Below are 17,244 nucleotides of genomic sequence, written 5' to 3'. Positions count from 1 at the left end.
CAAATGGCAACCCTCAACTTAAAAGAAAATTATTCTCAATGATCTCGAAGAAGTGGATATAATGGGTAGCAATCTATGACCGTGAAGTTGCAGAAAATGGCATTTCCATGGCCCGTTGGGCCATATTGCACCAACACATGATGCAGCTTTGACTGACACATTCGGCTTTCCGACGAGAACATTGCCTTTTAATTATTTAGTTAGTTATTTACGCAAAGACACAATCTATTGTTAATGACGAACCAAGACATTTTATTTGATGGAGAGACAGACATACGTCATTCCAACTTATAAAAAATCCCAGCGCGCCAACGAGTGCAGTTGTTTTGCCTGCATGTAATAAAGAACATTTTGACGCTAAAAGAAGATACTAAAAATAAAAAACAAACGTTTTCAATAAATTAATTTATTTTACATTTTAAAAATTTATATTTGGAAAATAGAATATCGCAAGGGTTCAATTAAATTTCCGCCTGCACGTGTAGTCCATTGTTAAGAGACACGTCAAATAATGCTTTTTTCTTATATATAAAAAAAAAAACGATAATTGTCAAATTTAATTTTCAGTATTGTGTGACACCCTTTGCCAAAAAAAAAATTCCTGTTTCGCTTCAACGACCTCACGCATTATCGCCTAATCCACTTTCTTATACCTGAGCCAACATCCCCCCTGAATAGCGTTGAGAAAATGAAAAGGTACCAATTTGTGGGGATATTCAGTTTTCGGGCTGAGCGATACATCAAAATGTTTTATAATTTGCGCCAGTCCCAACTTGACCTGCATTAATCCAAACCTTTGACCTGAAATAAAGTCATGGTACACTAGGGTAAGGACAGTGAGTGATGATTCTGATTCGTCCCAATAGTGAAACAAACCAATTCCGTAGCGTTAAAAATATGACCGAGATGTCTCGGCCGGCGTCCAGGCTCGGGATATACAAATTCTTTTAGAATCCCCCAGAGAAAAGTAACATTTATTTAAATCTGGTGGTCGCGGCGGCTTCGGTCGAGGGCCGTCATTTCCAAGACTTATCTATTGATTTGTAACCTGTTGGATTTGAAATTCCCCAATATATAATATACAATAAGTGCACCGCAGTGCATAAACTACACTCGTCGCACAATCGTAGAGGCCCAAAAATTGTATTTTGTAAAAAAAAAACAGATCTGATTGTCCGGAATTGGTTTACTCCGCTGTTGGAAGGATCGATATGTATTACGCTATCGTTATAATTCATTTAATACAATGAAGCCCAGTCGATCGATCATGTAGGTCTATCCTAACAAGAACTTGCTAAGATAAACGAGCTTAATCACGAATGAGCAACTGAACGAACTGAAACGGCCTTAAAGGCACTACGATAGTAATCTTCAGTTTAAATACCAACCTATGCATGACCGCGGCCCGTTCCCGAAGGGAAAGAAAATTGATTTGCTTATTTGATCTCTTTCCATCATCCTTTCTGGCATAAACTGGTCTGGGTTTTCGAAATATTTCTCATCCCTCATGAGCATACTATAGGGTATAATTACCTTATCACCTGGATATAATTTTACCGAAATTTTCTTAAATTCGGGGTTATCTGGAGTATACTCGTACGCCTGGGTGCACACTTTTACGAAAACATCCATGAACGGAGTATATCTTAGCGATTCTGAAACGAGTAATACATTAAAATTAGCAACGCAAAAGATTTTTTAAAAGGTAGTAGCGTTGAGTGAAATGATCCCTAAAGGGTTACGAGAAATCAAAGGGGTTAAACGAGTATTGGATTCTTTCATCTTACTGATTGAGCCACAGATTAAGTTTTCTCCTCTTTACCGCAGCCGGAAGCTCTTAAAGTTTTTTTTTAAACATGATATTTTTTAACTAACCGTAGATGCAAGCGTCCGTCCATTTTAATTCTGAAAGTGTTTCGTAAGTGATGCCGCCCTCATTTTCTTGTTCCACAAACTTCATTTCTTCCCTGATTTTTTCTTGGTATTTTGGATGCGTTGCCAGGTTTAACAAAGCAAACGTTAAAACTACGGCAGAACTTTCGTATCCATCAAAGAAAAATGTAACTCCATGTGCAGCTATGTCGGTGTTGGTTAAACGTTTTTCCTTCGCAATTTGAAGAATAAACTGGAAATAGTCATTATGTTGCTCCAGGAGTTCTTGCCTATGCTTGGCCATACTCGCTACGATACTCGAGAGTTCTTGTTCGACCCTTTTGGGAACCACCCTAGAACATACACATATATAAATACCTTCACGTGGCCTCCATGAAGTCCCGATTTAAACTCGTTAGATTTTTGTTGTTTTTGTTTTTCTTATGAAAACGAGAAAATGTTTTATAAGGTAAGTTTGGCCGATGCGCTCTCGGTATCTTGAAATACCTACTTGATGGCTAAAAGCTTCCCCAAAAATGGCATTATGGCATTTAATTGTTGCAAAATTGCATTGAACGAACCCGGCGTCAACACACGATTTGCCAGTGTCATAAATTCAGATTCTCGCCTATAATCTTCGAATGAGTTGGACTGAAATCCAAATGCCACCCGAGCCACGTTATCCAACGTAAATCGCTTGGATAAATCCTTTGTTTCAATACCGTCCGTTATGGCGTTTGGATGACTTTCTATAAAGTTTATCATTGCCTTGCTGACGTCCCACAATATGGGGAATAGATTTTTCATCTACAAATAAATTCTAAAGTTAACATTCACTCTCAGGCAGCTACGAATACTAGAAAATATATGCAAATGTAACTGACTTAGTTTTCATCAATGACCTTATTGTCGGAAGCCTATTATGTTGCTCGCTTTCTGTTATTTTAATCGAATTCGTCTCGTGAAATAAAAAATTCTAAAGCAAATACAAAATTAAACAGAAATTCACCGCCATGATGAAACAGCTATATTGACTTAATGGACGGTAATGTTTCGGGTGCATTACGTGCACAGAAAAATGTTAATACTTGTTTTAAATATCTAAATCTACCAGTAATATCCTTAGTTAATGTCAGGTAAGTGCGTTTAAATCAAGAATATAGGACGAACTGAAATTAATAGAATATTTATTTGACTTCACGCGAAAATCGAAAGGAGTTAGATCGGGTGACCGGGGACGCCATAAAATTGGATAATAAAACGTAGGACATGACCTTCAGGTTGTAAAACCTGCATTTTTTTACCTCGCAAAGGGAACGATTGGTTCTCACGAATTGTTCTCCAGGCGATCCGATTGGAGAAAAGCATTTATCGGACGAAGAAAAATATGAACAATTTTTGGTAGTGGTCAAGCATCTGATGAACAATAGGCTCTCCTGTAAAGGCCTCTTTCATCGTATTTATTTTGTTCCGTCACAGGGGCGATTGCTCTATTTTGCCTCTTTGCCCCTTTTAAGTTAACAAACTCTCAACTATATTTACTTTTACAATATATTTTTATAACATGTTAAAGTTCCCCGTACTTCAGATTTCGCCGAGTCACGTTATAAAGAGCAATCAAATAAAATAAACATGTTTTATTATGTTTCCCCGCATTTAAAAGTTAAGGCTGATTAGACTAAAGTTCAAGTTGAAAAATACCTTTCCACTTGTAAATCCGGGAGTAAGCATGTGTCTGGTTTCTTTCCATTCCTGATCTCTGAGAACAAAAGGATTTTGCCCGAAAAGGGGATCATTTTTCTTATCAATGAAGAAATCGTTATTGTAAAACGCCTTGTGGTCTCTCACTAAAATTTTGTTCACGAAGTCAGGATCTCTGACTAGCAAGCAAGGAGTAATTGCGCGGAATATTCCTACAAATGGGTATTCCTGGTATTTCCTGAAATAGGAAAATTTAATGGCAGAAGACATACCTCTCTATACGGTTACATACATTTTTGTGCAATACGAGAAATATGTTATTAGATATAATCTTATTAACGTAATCCACTTCATATTGGTTAATGTGTAATTTATTTACGGTTACCTGTAGATTTCCGCTAAAACTTGTCCGAGTGTTTTCCTCCCAAATATGTGCTCAGGAATGTTGCCAACTATCGGCCACGGTTTTGGACCTGGTACATTTCTGTTGGTCCAATAATAAGATCGAATTTTATGGCACAGGACAATTAGTACAATGCAAGTTGCAATTAAAACAGAAATCATGACAAATACTCTTATATTCAGATCACGATCAGGAGAAGCAGAAATCAAGTTATACAAACAACAAAGTTTTAGAATAGCTGCAGAAACATATGGACCTGATAATAGCAGTTGAGCTTTCCTATCTAAATGGTTTGGTGCCTGTTATCATTTGAACTTGGTTACCATGACCGTGATGATAACCCAATTAGATCGGATTATTTTTTTAAATATTTATGCATATACTCAATCGTATTATTTAGTTTAACGTAATTTGAAATATCTCGAAGAGGGGAGAAGTATGCACTTTCTGTCCAATTTGTCTATCTCAAAAGTTTCCAGTCGAGACTCTAAAGTTGACCTAAGGGATTCCGATCTCTACAAAGTAATATCTACTATAAAACTTTGAAAAATCTCTGCCTTTTCTTTGTTGCCGTGGAAAAATGTTTATGATATCGATTTGTTAAATCAAATATGAAATATAAAACACGAACAAAGAATCAGCGAAAGTCGGTTGTACAAAAATATCGTATGTCACGCGACCGAAAATACTGTTTGGGCTTTTATGTAAATAACTATTTTTTACCACAAAGCTTAACGAGACATTATTATTGGGTGTGTTGAATTACTCTCTGACTATAAAGATCGTTTTCTCACCTCTTTTCTAAAAACACTTAAATAACAGATTAATAACGACACACACGCGGTCCGTTATTTACCTAGAGAGCTAATCGGCCGCAATCCCATAATCCCCTTGTTACCCTTTTATTTGTGGTTATAGCGGAAATAAATATCATGTCGCCGTTGATGTTGTTATTCGAGGTGTGTTGGTTTTTTGAGTTCCAGTATTAATCTATGCCGGATTTGTATAGAGCTACTAGTGAATTTATAAAATTTAGTTGAAGGTGTCAGTGCAAAAAGTCGTTTTGTGAAATATCCGGGCCCTTCACTTCGCAGGTGTGGGATTCGCGCGTGGCGCGTGGCGCACGGGTCGTAATGATGTACCTTACGATCTTGAGGTGTGATATACCGTTTATCGCACATGTGTCCTAATCGACTAGCAGCATGCTGCAGTATCTTTATAACTGTCTTTGCGATGCATGAGTGGTTACCATGAAAACAGAGTTAAAATTTGCAGTAAAAAAATCTCATTTAAAAACACGTTCGATTAACGCGTTCTTAAATCTCTTTACTATTTCATCTACTTCGACATTCCCGATATTAGAGGAACTGTGGACTAACCCGTACTGACCTGAGAAAAACTGATAATAATGAAAGGGTCCATCGCCATCGGCGTTTTAGCACCAAGTTTAGATGACAAAAACTAAATGATGGGAGGATCTCTGGGACGAATAAATAAGGGGGAAATGTGGGTAGATACTTCAATGAAGTTTACATTGTACGAACCACTCAATATGTAAAAAAACAATTAACGAGCCCAAATACAATGAAAATAATCCGACCGCTTTATTTAGCAAAACATGGAAATCGACATCAGCATGTATTCGATTTTCAGAGGGGCACTGTTCCAAAAACTGAAAACAACAAGAGAAAACGTGACTGTTATGAAATGGTGTACATAAAAAAACATCAATTGTGTTCGCACTAAAACTGACACCGATGGTTTAAGTAAAACCTATTTGTATTGTACACTGCAATAAATTTCCGCAAATGGCTGCAACATCATCTATATTAAAAGAGTCTACCAACAATAATACATACGGCCTTGTGGTTTCCATTGGGCCCAAATACCTGCCAAAAACACGGGAAAAATGGAATTAATTAAAAAAAGGAAAACAAAAGGTATAGTGTTCAGCGGGTCATCAAAATAACCATTTCTGTCACTGAGAAAACCATTCTTTTTCCATGGTCATGGAATTTTTTCCCTCTCCCATTAGCATTGCGAGAGTGTTTAGTTGTGGTAAATTTTATTTTGCGGCTCTAAATTTGTTTGCATTGCACAAACGACATCCAAGACACCCATTAAATGCAAATCTTTCACATCACACGGTCTGGAAGAGTGCAAGTTTTGGATTTTTTTTTTTTTCAAATAAATCCATTCGATATCTCAAGAACAACTCCGTACATCACAATTGTAAAAGTTTATTCGTCTCAATTATACGTACAACAATATATGATATAGAGATTTAATTTGTAATTTTTTTATATTTAATCCAAATTCCTCCGATTATTTCATTCATGAAGTGATACGGGAACATTTTATATGGCTTCTGTAATTTGGGGCTCACGGAGAGTTCAAAGTTTTTGATCACGCTTGCCGCACCTAGTTTCACTTGCATAATTCCCAACCGCTGGCCTAGAACACAATAAATTGTCGTTTTTCCTGGAATTGAATTCGCACGTTGTTTTTTTTAAATCGTATTTACATCTTATTTACAATTTTAAATTTCATCGATTTGAATTTTTCCCGCCTCCCTCCGTTTTGTACGTTCTGACGTTTATCGAAAGGAAAAGAACGCGCAACATCTCAAATTTGGAAATTCCGTTCGCGAGTTATCTCGAAATTATCTAACGTTTCTGCAAATACCGAAATAAACATTTTTATTGTTTGTTTTGGAAATACCAATCGATTAAAACTGGTTTTGGGTGCGATCTGATAAGCTAAACCAGTTCGTATTGAAAAACAACTTACCAATGCAAGCCCGGGGGCCGTCGCTAAATGGAAAGAAAATTGATTTATCGGTGTTAGTAAACATTCTTTCCGGCATAAATTTGTCAGCATTTTCAAAGTGTTTATCGTCTTTCATTAAAAAGGAATAAGGCAGAATAACCTTATCTCCAGGTGATAATCTGATTGTCATATTTTTGAACGAAGAATTGGCTGGTGTGTATTCAAACGATTCCGTGCAAATCTTTGTCATGATATCCGCTGGTGGCGTGTATCTGATAGATTCTGTAATAATTGAAATTCTCTAAAAAAACATTAAAAAAAAAAATAGAGAAGTACCGACCATAAAAGCAAGCATTCAGCCAAGGCAGCTGGTGGAGCGCATCGTATGTGAGTTCGCCCTGGTTTTCGTCCTCGGACTTCTTGATCTCATCTCGAATTTTTTGTTGGTATTGCGGGTTCTCGGCGAGGTCGAGCAGCAAATATGAGAGGACCAACGAGGATGTTTCGTAACCGTCAATAAAAAGGGTGCAGGCGTGGCTGGTGGTTATGTGGTCATTCCAGTTGTATTGCTCGCTTTGGTCCATCAAAAATTGCAAATAATCGGTAGTTCTAATATTTTTTGTTTTTCGATAATTTATGGTGTCCGATATGACCGATTTCAATTGATTTTCTGCCTTACTCGAAAAAACACTAAAATATCGAATTTGAAAAAAATTAATATTAGATCGAATAAGATGTCGATCAAATTCAGATGTAGTGGTACTCGAGTCGAGTACGAGTAAAAATAGCACCGTTACGTCATATTTGCACTTACAGTTAGTGCTATGTTGAAACGGCGCTCTAGCGGTGCTACTTCAACCTCGTCAACAGTACCTTTCAGTCAATGTCGATATCTGCGGAAAAATTTGTAAAATCGCAAAAAACAAGGACATCATTGTCCCTGGATTTAAAAAACTATTTGCCAACTTATTAAACTCCGATATATCTTCGTAACTTTCAAAAGCTTTTCCATCAATTCCGAATGCTGACTTAGCCACATTATCCAATGTCAGCCTTTTAGTCAGCGCTCTTGTTTCGATGCCCTCTGTCGTTGCCCTTGGATGATTTTCAATATACTTGACAAAATTCTTGCTGATTTCTTGTAGCGTAGCAAACATGGTTTTCATCTAGAAATAATTAAAAATTGGAGATATAGGGGTGTCACCGAATAAGCGTTTTCAGATGAAATTTTCTCGTAAACACGTGTCCCAGATCGCTTAGTTTTCGAGATACGCGGTATCAAAGTTGAAAAAAATTAATCACATATCTTTTGATATCTTTCAATCTCTTTTAGCTAATTTTACGAACCTTCGTGTCCGGAGGTTTTTCCGGACGATAAATTCAAACTTATCAACGATTTAATTGTATCTTCTAGAGGGCGCCACAAGCGGCCATTTTTAGTTTTTGTCCGATGCGTGCCCGAAAAAAAATTAATAAAAAAGTAGATTGCAACAAAGAGGAAAGTTTAACACATAAAGTTCGAGACTTAAATTCAACCCATAAGTTGGAAGAAAGTTACTATAACTGTTTGTTATTTTTTTTATGACTTTGAATTTAAATTGTGACGAAGACGCTGCTCTTCAAGAAAATTATTGTTATTATTTATATTCCAGAAATGGCAAATTGTCCAAATCCAGAACTAGCCGACAGACGTGTTACGTATGGACTTGCCGATGGACATGTATATGAGACCAAAGGATTGTATGTAGGATGATATCTAAATCGAACAATCCCCAACTCAAAAACACTTTCAAGGATCCACATTCGTTTAAGTGAAACAGGAGCTTTTATGAAATCCAGCCACGTTTCGGGAGCATATCGAATAGTACGAACACTCGAGATTGAGGAAGCAGTTCTTAACCAAGCTGAAGAACATTTGGAAACAACCTTCCAAAGAATAGCCTATTTATAAAATAGAATATTTCCCACTTTCTGGTATGGAAAATTCGCACTGACAATATGTTACATCCATACCACGTTTAAGAATTGCAAACTTTTCTCCCTCGTGACTTTCCATCGTGTATTAACTTTTGTGTGTGGTTTTGTCAAAGAGTTATTCAAGATTCGTCATTTGGCACTAAAGTCCTCTTTATCGATGAAGCAAATATTTAACGCAATACTATACGTACCTTCCACGACAAGCATTTGTGGTCAAAAGAAAATTCGAATTCAACTGAAGAATCAAATTTTCAAGAAGAATTCTCCATAATCGGGCTGGAATCTCTGGGGTCTATCTGTTAGGTTTATTCTTTCTTCCTACAAAACTCGCTGGTGAAATTAATTGTCGGTTTCTAGAAGATCTTCCTTGAAGATGTGCCGACTTTGCTTAGAAGGGAAGTGTAGTTCTTACATGACGGTCTACCGACACATTTTAGCGTTCGAGCAGGAAAATTTTTAAACCAAAATTTTGACAATCAATGAATCGGCCAGGGAGGACCCTCACCGTGGCCGCTTGGATCACCAGACCTTAACAGTTCGGATTTTTTTTGCAGACCTCTAAAGACTTTAGTGTATCGTTTGCTCATTCAAAATGGACAATACCTCAGAAATCTGATAATATAATCATGTCGAATGATTCAAAACACTTCTGTAATTTTTCAGAGAGTTCGCAATCCAATGAGAAAGAGATTGAACGCATGCACAACGTAAGGAGGAGGACATTTCCAATAGTTATTGTAACTTCTATTATTTCCCTAGCCTTGTTTCGTAATATTCTAAGAAAAACAAACTATTATTATGATTGCAAAAAATTTCATACTATTTTGACTAAAAAATTAAAATATTTAAAATTTGAAGCGTTATTTCCTTGTTTCTGCGGCTAAAAAGTAAGTAGTAAGTTGGTTTAGTACTTTACGACTCATGTTTACAAGAACTTTCATCTTAAAACTACTTGAAAAATCATCCTGTGAAATGTAGGACGGTTATTCACTGACACTCTGAGTATAATATATAAATATTCCTTAAAATGGTTTTGATATCGAGTATTGACCAAATGCGCTAAGCTTAATAAGAGAAACATTTTTTAATAAACGTGAGATTTCTTATATGACATAATGTTTATCTTATTAATTCGCAATATTGGCAGAAAAATATTAAATAACCGGCGAAAGCTACCAAATTTACCTTTCCGCTACTCATTCCAGGTGTGATCATCTGCCTGGTTTGCTTCCATTTTTCATCTCGCTGCAAAAAGGGATTTTGTGCAAACAGTGATTTGGAATCCTCTCTCAGATGAATCTCATTATATCTGAATGATTTAAAATCCTTCACTAAGATTTTAGATACAAAATCAGGATCTCGCACCAACAAGATGGGTGTCATTGATTTATATAAACCAACGAATGGGTATTCGTCATATTTTCTGAAAATTTTATTATTTTATAGTTGAGGAAGTGGCAATTGAAGAAGTGATTGGTCCAGATTAAGGGATCAGAACTGTATATGATCCATCTCGTAGGGTTAAAGTGAGATAGTTCCGAGAAGCGGCGGCCAATATATTTATGGAGTGAATGAACGCGTTCGGAACACCCTCAGTTCACAATCTCAGTGGCGCTCTTTAAGCAAAAATAACCATCAAGTTCCTTAATATGGTCAAGGTTTATTGGTAGGAACTGATAATTAACATACTGCACAATATCGGTCTAAATGAGAAACAATTAGACATAGCACACAACCTGCTATCTCAGAAGATAAGTCGTACTGCTTAAGTTGTTAACTGTCTATCCCCTTATTAACTAACAATCAAAAACGGCATATTGAGAATGGAGCGACTTAAATGTAACAAGGCATAGGTCTTAACAGAGGTTTTACCTAAACCTTTGGAGAGGACCAAGTGTCGCTCATGTAAATTAGTGCGTTATTGCTCAAAGTTGCAAGAATTTCAAAGTATTTACTATTATTATTTATTTATAACTTTTCACCTTTTACACTCTATATATTTAACATTTTCCTGACTAATCACTCTCGTTTAACTTAGTAAAAACGGAATTTTATTCCTAACATAAATCAGTTTGCATCAATTTACTAAAATTGATAAGCAATATCTTACCTGTAAATCTCGTGGAGGGCTTGGCCTATGGTGCATCTCCCTAGCACGTGTTTTGCTATGTTTCCTAATAGTGGTATTGGCTTCGGGCCTTTGACACCGCGTTTCTCCCAAAAGGAGTATTTTGATCGCACCCATGAAAGAAATAAAATTAGGCTCACAAGTAAAAGTACAATCCAGAACATTGTTGAGCAATATTCAGTTGCCTAACAATGAATGATTTGAAATATAATGCCAGTAATTGTCTCTATAAAGAATAAAATGCGTAATCATCAACGATGTGATGAGGAGTGTTTGAAGGTCAAAAAACAAACATTAAATTTAAGCTTCAATGTACACTGGTGGCCAAAATCGTCGCGTATACTGTACCAAATTGAATCAAATTTATGCCACTAGTTAACAGGTTCACGTTTCGATGACATTCTAAACCACTAGTGCCTGTGAATATACAGGATAGTTCGGTTTCCCTGGTGGCAACCTTAGAGGCCGGTAGAGAATCGAAGGATGTGCGCATTTCCACAAAGACTTTAACGGTTTCTCAGATGCAGGACATTGAAGTTTTTATTGAACATACACCTGCTTAAAAACGCGAATATGCTCCTATTTCTGATTTGTCCTCGTACCTGAGACGCAATTGACGAACTGATAATAAGATTGTAGAGAGGCAGAGACACATGCATACGTAAATCCAGAGAAGTTTTTGACAAATTGGTGAACGATTATCTCTCGATTTTTTAAATATTTATCAGAGATATGTGATTCTTTCGATTTTTCTTCTAAATTTCATGTCTAATTCGATAAACGGCGTGGTGTTCAAATGGCGCAGATTTATCTTAATCAATCCCAGGAAAGGCAATTTTATCAATTTCCATAACGCTCATGTGGCACCACTATATTGTGTTATATCAAAACGTCTTTGTAAAGTAACGGCTGCGACATAATTACCTCCTTTTTGGGGTAATGGAGATAAACGAAAACAAATGCACTCTAACACCTTATTTCATGGATATCATATTATAGTCATTTACGTGAACTCCCAGTTGCGAGTTAATATTCAAAATAAAGGTTTTTACTTCGCCATTGTTTCCAGCCCTCGGATTATTTGCAAGTATAAAATCGGGTTTTTAATAAAACTTTTCAAGTTGTTTGATAGTTCGTTATGGCAACTTAGTTTTACAGGTGTCGGTAGAGGAATATTCAACTTTCATGCTGGGAAGAAGGAGCAGATGTTGTTAAAAGTTTTTAAATAGAAGGCATTCCCGTTTAAAATTCCCAATTTATATCAAACTTGGTGAAACTTGGATTTATTTCGTAGGGTATCCATGGATACAGGAAAAGGATACTTTCGCATTGCAATTTGGACACTTATGCAGGCCATATTTACAATCCCGTAGATACGTAGGTTTCCTTCGATTCAATGCTGATAGCTGCAATTAACACTAATTCACTTCAAAAACGTATCTGAGAAACAAATGGATATAAAAGAGTTTGTGCGTAAGTGGGTGCCGCGATTACTCACAATTGAACAAAAGTAATGCCATAAGGGTGTTTTAAGAGAGTATTTGACAAAGTTCTACAGCAATAAAGCCGAATTTTTACGTCGATTCATAACTATGAATGAAACATGGGTCTATCATTGTACACTTTAGGCGCAAAAGCGGCCAAAACAATGAGCTCAAAGGGGAGAATCGGCCCCAAAGGAAGCGAAAATGGTTTCATCTGCAGGAGAGGTGATGTCGCCAGTTTTTTGAGATCCATATGGGACAATTTTTATCGACCATCTCTCTAAAAGGAAAACAATAAACGGAGTGTATTATACAAATTTATTGCAGCGTTTGAGCGAACGAATTAGGGAAAACAACCGCATTTGGCGATAAAGAAAGTCTTCTTTCAGCAAGACAACGTACCAGTTCGCAGCTTCGTCAAAGCGATGACCAAAATCAATCAACTAGTTCTGCACTTTGTCCTCGCCCACCCTACTCACCAGATTTAGCTCCCTCGGATTTTTTCTATCTCTAAGCTTAAGAAAATGACTAAACGGAAAGAGGTTTGCCAATAACGAGGAGGTGGAGTCCGAGGTGAATGCCTATGTTGAAATGTTCGATGGTTACCATAAACAAGGTGTGGAAGTCATAGACTACGTCGACAAATAATGTAATATTTTATCGAGTGTTGTTTCATGTGACCTGTGACCAACAACTCCATGGTGTTGGGGACCAAAGAATTCTCCGATTCCTTAGTTGCTTACAAAACTAGTCCAAGTGGCCACTTGGAGATTATTGTCCCGACTTTTATGGACCTGGGTCACCGGGTCGATAGTTTCTCACTCCATCTAGTTATTACTATTTTTAAGCATCATTTTGTTGTGGATCTTGGAATGCGTCTGCCTTAAAACCGAATCTTAAACGGTTCCAAACCCGCATGTCATCTTTCAATATGTGTTGATTAAGTCTTATATGAAATAGTACGAATTATACAAAAGTGTTTTAGGTTTTGGAGTTGTGCAACTCATGAACGCAACTCAGAAACGCTTTGAATTCGACATTGGTGCGCATTCCGAAAAGCTCAGCAACTTAATCCTCGCGTATTTGACATATTTTATTAATTAATGACTATTAAGGGGCCGAAAGCATAAAATGAAGCTCCTAATTAAGTGTTATTCACGGAGCAAAAATAGAGTCGGTGTCCTTGTTCGAGAGGGAAGGGGGGGGGGCGGGGAAGGTTAAGGGTTATTTCGAGTTAGTTTACAACTGGCCTTTATAATTGATCGCTGAAAGTTGCTGTAGTTTGATTAGTTATTGGTATCAACATATGTATTAACTACATTTTACAAAACATAATATTTTGTCGTCTTGATATATTGATATATTAAGCAAACCGCTGGATAGATAGCTGTCGTCAATAAATCACACCGATGGACGGGCTGACATATTAACGGCTACAAATTAGAGTAGACTTTCAATTTAGGTCTATGTAACAATGTGGGGCTAAAATTGAATTCGAGCTAGCGGCGAGTAATTAAGGGCAATCAAACAGTGTTAATATCGCCTACAGCGCAGCAACAACCAATATCACCCCTAAGAATATTGTTTCGCCCGGAATGTTATTTCACAGCCCATTACAAGAATAATTTGATTACTGCGGGTTAATAAGGATCTAGAAACTAACATCCTTAAGTCAATAGCTCGAGCGAGTTAAAATACTACACCGGATCCATTTCTGCAACTCCATCATGATCTCTATAAGTGGGAAGAATATTTGCATTTGCAATGATATGCTTTGTTAGTGAAACAACGTCTAAGTCAATGGTATCGCGCAAAATTGCGAGCAGCAGTCCTATGGATCGGCCAGCAAGTTTTCCAGATTTGACGCCGTTAGACAATTTTCTTTGATGTTATGTAAAAACGATGGCGGAAATCGAACTTTAAATTCGTTTTTTGCTTTGCCTTTATCCGGAGAATCTGTATATTATGAACTTAAAATATGTGAAGCTACGTTTTTCTAGGTGGCGAATAAGATACGTGATGCAATTTCCGCGTTGCAATATCAAAACATAGTGTTCGTTGAATCGATTTCTCTCGAAATCGGATCGAGATACAAAAATAAAACAAGAGCGTATGATTAATGGAAAAATTACTTTTTCAGGTTTTGAACCGAAGTTCATGTCAGACATACAGGGTAGAAGGTTTTTAAACGTAAACGCAGGTGAAATTGATCGTAGGGAGCGTTCTCTTCGCGAACTTTTCTCAACCAGATGTTTCCGTGACAATTGCCAAAAAACGAGTTAAAATTTTAACCTTCGGCATCCTGTACATTCAAAATGATCAACTTATGGATAAAAAGCATGTTTAAAGATCGGCGGCAAATTGAGGTTTCATGAACCAAAACGGTTTTCCCGACTCATCTTGGCAGATTTGAGGTGCAAAATTCAACTAGCGTCGTCAATTCTTGTTAATAATGATGTGGTATCTTCCCTACAAGATGCGCGTTTTCCCCCTTTTAATGCTGTTTCTTGTTTACGAATTGATTTATTTCACTATACATACATGGTAACACTTTTATTCCGACAGAACTCAATCTCTCACGTCATCGTTGAAAAATTTTCGAGCTTTGTTATTCTTTGTTATCAGTACACGTATTTTTCCTTTCGAAAAGAAGTAAGGAGAAAAAAATCATCTTGTGCGTATTTGGTGCGTGATATATTTGTTCCCTGGTACATGACAAGACGAGACTTTGCTATATTTTTGCCACCGATATACTCAAGGGAAATGATCTTTTCTACACAATCAAGCGTAAAATACACATTTGTGCTTCCATACGAGGGGGCAAAATGCTGATTTTACGGGAAATTTTACTTTTTCGCTGGGAGCGCGATCATGGAGTTTTGCCTTGATTTTTGCCGCTTTCTTAGGGCCAACAGCGAATGTAAATAGTTCACTTTTGACATATTATTTAGTTAATGCCGTTGACATTTACTTGTGTTTAAGTCGAGCATAAATCTCGAGCAAAATCCCCCTCTCGGGTCTACCTTTTCCCTTCGAGGGATGCTATACTCCTTTGTCCTCTTAACGAACAAATAGCTATTTTTAATGGAAGTTGTCATAATTCAGAAAGTTTTATGGAAAAAAATGGCAAATTGCGCGGAATCACTAATTTATACTTTATATAACAGATTGCTAATGGAAACAACCCAGTTGATCGAGCTCGCTTTATATATATATATATTTCAAAAGGATGTTCCAGAAGGAACACCTTCGCAAACATTTGCCCCAGTTGCAAATTACACAAGGTCTTTTTCCAGTTAAAACTTCTTTTCCGTTAAAACGTGATAAAAGTTTTACAAGGGGTTAGTTCAACTTGATTAATGTGTTTTGCCCCTTCCTTCCTCATTTTTAACGTGAATTGTTAAAGTTACATGCATAATAACACGATAGCCAGATAATAAATGACTCCTTTGAATATGTAATGGGACGCAATGACTCGATTGCGTACAATGCCTCGATTAATTAACTTTTATCGAAAAATCCAGTCAACTCATCTATCATGTTTTTGTTCCTGTCGGGTTATTTTTAAATCGGTTCCAGGGCTCCGAGTGCTTGAGAGTATGTGTAAAGGTGACTGACAGGGTCCTTGGTTCGAGTAGCCATTAGGAAATATGTAAGTCCCACTCTTTCTCCTCAAAAACAAGCCTTTTGCGGGCAATTTGCCAGATATTCAATCATTATTTACCCCTATCGTATCAAAGTCACATACTAAGATGCGACTGTGGCGAATTCACCAGATGAGAGGTCCGAGTCGTTGGAATTGTCCTTTTAATGAATCTTCGCAAAGTTAGCTCATAATAATATGACGAGATGAATTATGAATGAAAAATGTAAATTAATTAAACGCCCCCAATTAATGCCATTTTGAATGTACAATTACGTGTCGATTATCGACAATCACGAGCAGCTTCGTTGGGCGACCTGAGCGAACCACCTTGTATAATATATACCCCGTTGGTGAGGCGCTTTATACTTCAACAAAAATCGATGAAGCCTGTAAATCTTCCTTCTTAAGCAGGAATAGAAATGGCGAATAAATATTTCAATATTATTTCTCTGGGGAGCAATAATCATGTCGAACAATGCCACGATTATTTTACTTTATCCCGGAATTTGTCTACCTCGTCTATCATTTTTCTTTCTATTCCTGTCAGGTAATTTTAAATTTGTTCCAGAACCACCGACGACTGTCCAAGTGAGTGACAACTTAGGTCCCGTGAAAAAAGATGTGACAGAAGCATATGCGGAGGGTGCGAGTCTGACGCTCATATGCACGGCTACAGGTGGAAAACCTCTAGCTAAGGTGAGTTTTTCTGCTTAATTAAATGTGAAACAATAAGGAGTATGATTGACGACACTTGAATATTCGTCCATAGCAACAGGGATTCACTACAGCAATTCCACGTGTAATGAAAGAATTTCCCGAATGGAAAGTCGTTCCAGAAGAATTTCCAGGACGCTCTGTTGAGCACGCATGGTATTCTATAATTTTGTTTAATTCATCGCTAGAAAAGTATTTCCCAGCAAATGTGACAAAACGAGTTAGTTCGATCCACAAGTCGATGCACCACCCTGTATATTAGACCCTTAAACTTAATGATCATCAGAACAAATTAAATCAACACGTCTTAAGGGAAGTGTTCGTGCCAACCTTTTGGTGGTGGATTTAATGTGACTAGCATGCATGGGGAACATTTTCACGTCCGTACTGTAAACGATCATTTGCATTTTTATAGGCACGACTGAGCTTAAAACACGGAACTCTGACGTAAATATTTAATTAATTGACCCGAATATTTGAAGCGATGTTCCCTTAACACTTTTTATGCAAGACATAATATCGTATTAGAAATTGCGGTGTTATCATGATT

The 17,244-nt window shown here is 37.0% G+C and overlaps 2 protein-coding genes across 4 annotated transcripts in view; one reads left to right on the top strand and one right to left on the bottom strand.

Annotated features, from left to right (window-relative positions):
* The window catches only part of LOC136348698 (nephrin-like), a 157,200-nt gene that overhangs the window by 82,719 nt on the left and 57,237 nt on the right, over positions 1 to 17,244 (top strand). For all 3 annotated transcript variants that reach the window (XR_010733711.1, XM_066299773.1, XM_066299774.1), the window contains exon 3: positions 16,549 to 16,676. Coding sequence is in view for 2 of the 3 variants with exons in the window: in XM_066299773.1 (XP_066155870.1) it covers positions 16,549 to 16,676 (128 nt within the window). In the remaining variant the exon portion in view is untranslated. The remainder of the gene's footprint in view (positions 1 to 16,548; positions 16,677 to 17,244) is intronic.
* Positions 391 to 11,121, bottom strand: LOC136348703 (uncharacterized). The gene is made up of 12 exons (XM_066299782.1): positions 10,833 to 11,121; positions 9,908 to 10,145; positions 7,619 to 7,911; positions 7,086 to 7,435; positions 6,767 to 7,027; positions 6,264 to 6,430; positions 3,959 to 4,275; positions 3,574 to 3,811; positions 2,384 to 2,679; positions 1,876 to 2,225; positions 1,389 to 1,655; positions 391 to 801 (listed from the first exon to the last, which is right to left on the bottom strand). Exons 1-12 carry the CDS (start codon positions 11,012 to 11,014, stop codon positions 635 to 637), a joined length of 3,126 nt encoding a protein of 1,041 aa, XP_066155879.1. The 5' UTR covers positions 11,015 to 11,121; the 3' UTR covers positions 391 to 634.

This window comes from Euwallacea fornicatus, chromosome 34 (assembly GCF_040115645.1).
Source record: "Euwallacea fornicatus isolate EFF26 chromosome 34, ASM4011564v1, whole genome shotgun sequence".
Classification (NCBI taxonomy): domain Eukaryota; kingdom Metazoa; phylum Arthropoda; class Insecta; order Coleoptera; family Curculionidae; genus Euwallacea; species Euwallacea fornicatus.
This window is presented reverse-complemented; position numbering and strand designations above follow the sequence as displayed.

What these genes read in the sequence shown, in the direction of transcription:
- LOC136348703 (XM_066299782.1), bottom strand. Translation starts at nt 11,014, where the DNA reads ATGTTCTGGATTGTACTTTTACTTGTGAGCCTAATTTTATTTCTTTCA. An exon ending in CGGCCCCCGGGCTTGCATTG is followed by an intron (nt 6,431 to 6,766) that starts GTAAGTTGTTTT and finishes ATTGTGTTCTAG; the next exon opens with GCCAGCGGTTGGGAATTATG. An exon ending in GTTTTAGCGGAAATCTACAG is followed by an intron (nt 3,812 to 3,958) that starts GTAACCGTAAAT and finishes TTCCTATTTCAG; the next exon opens with GAAATACCAGGAATACCCAT.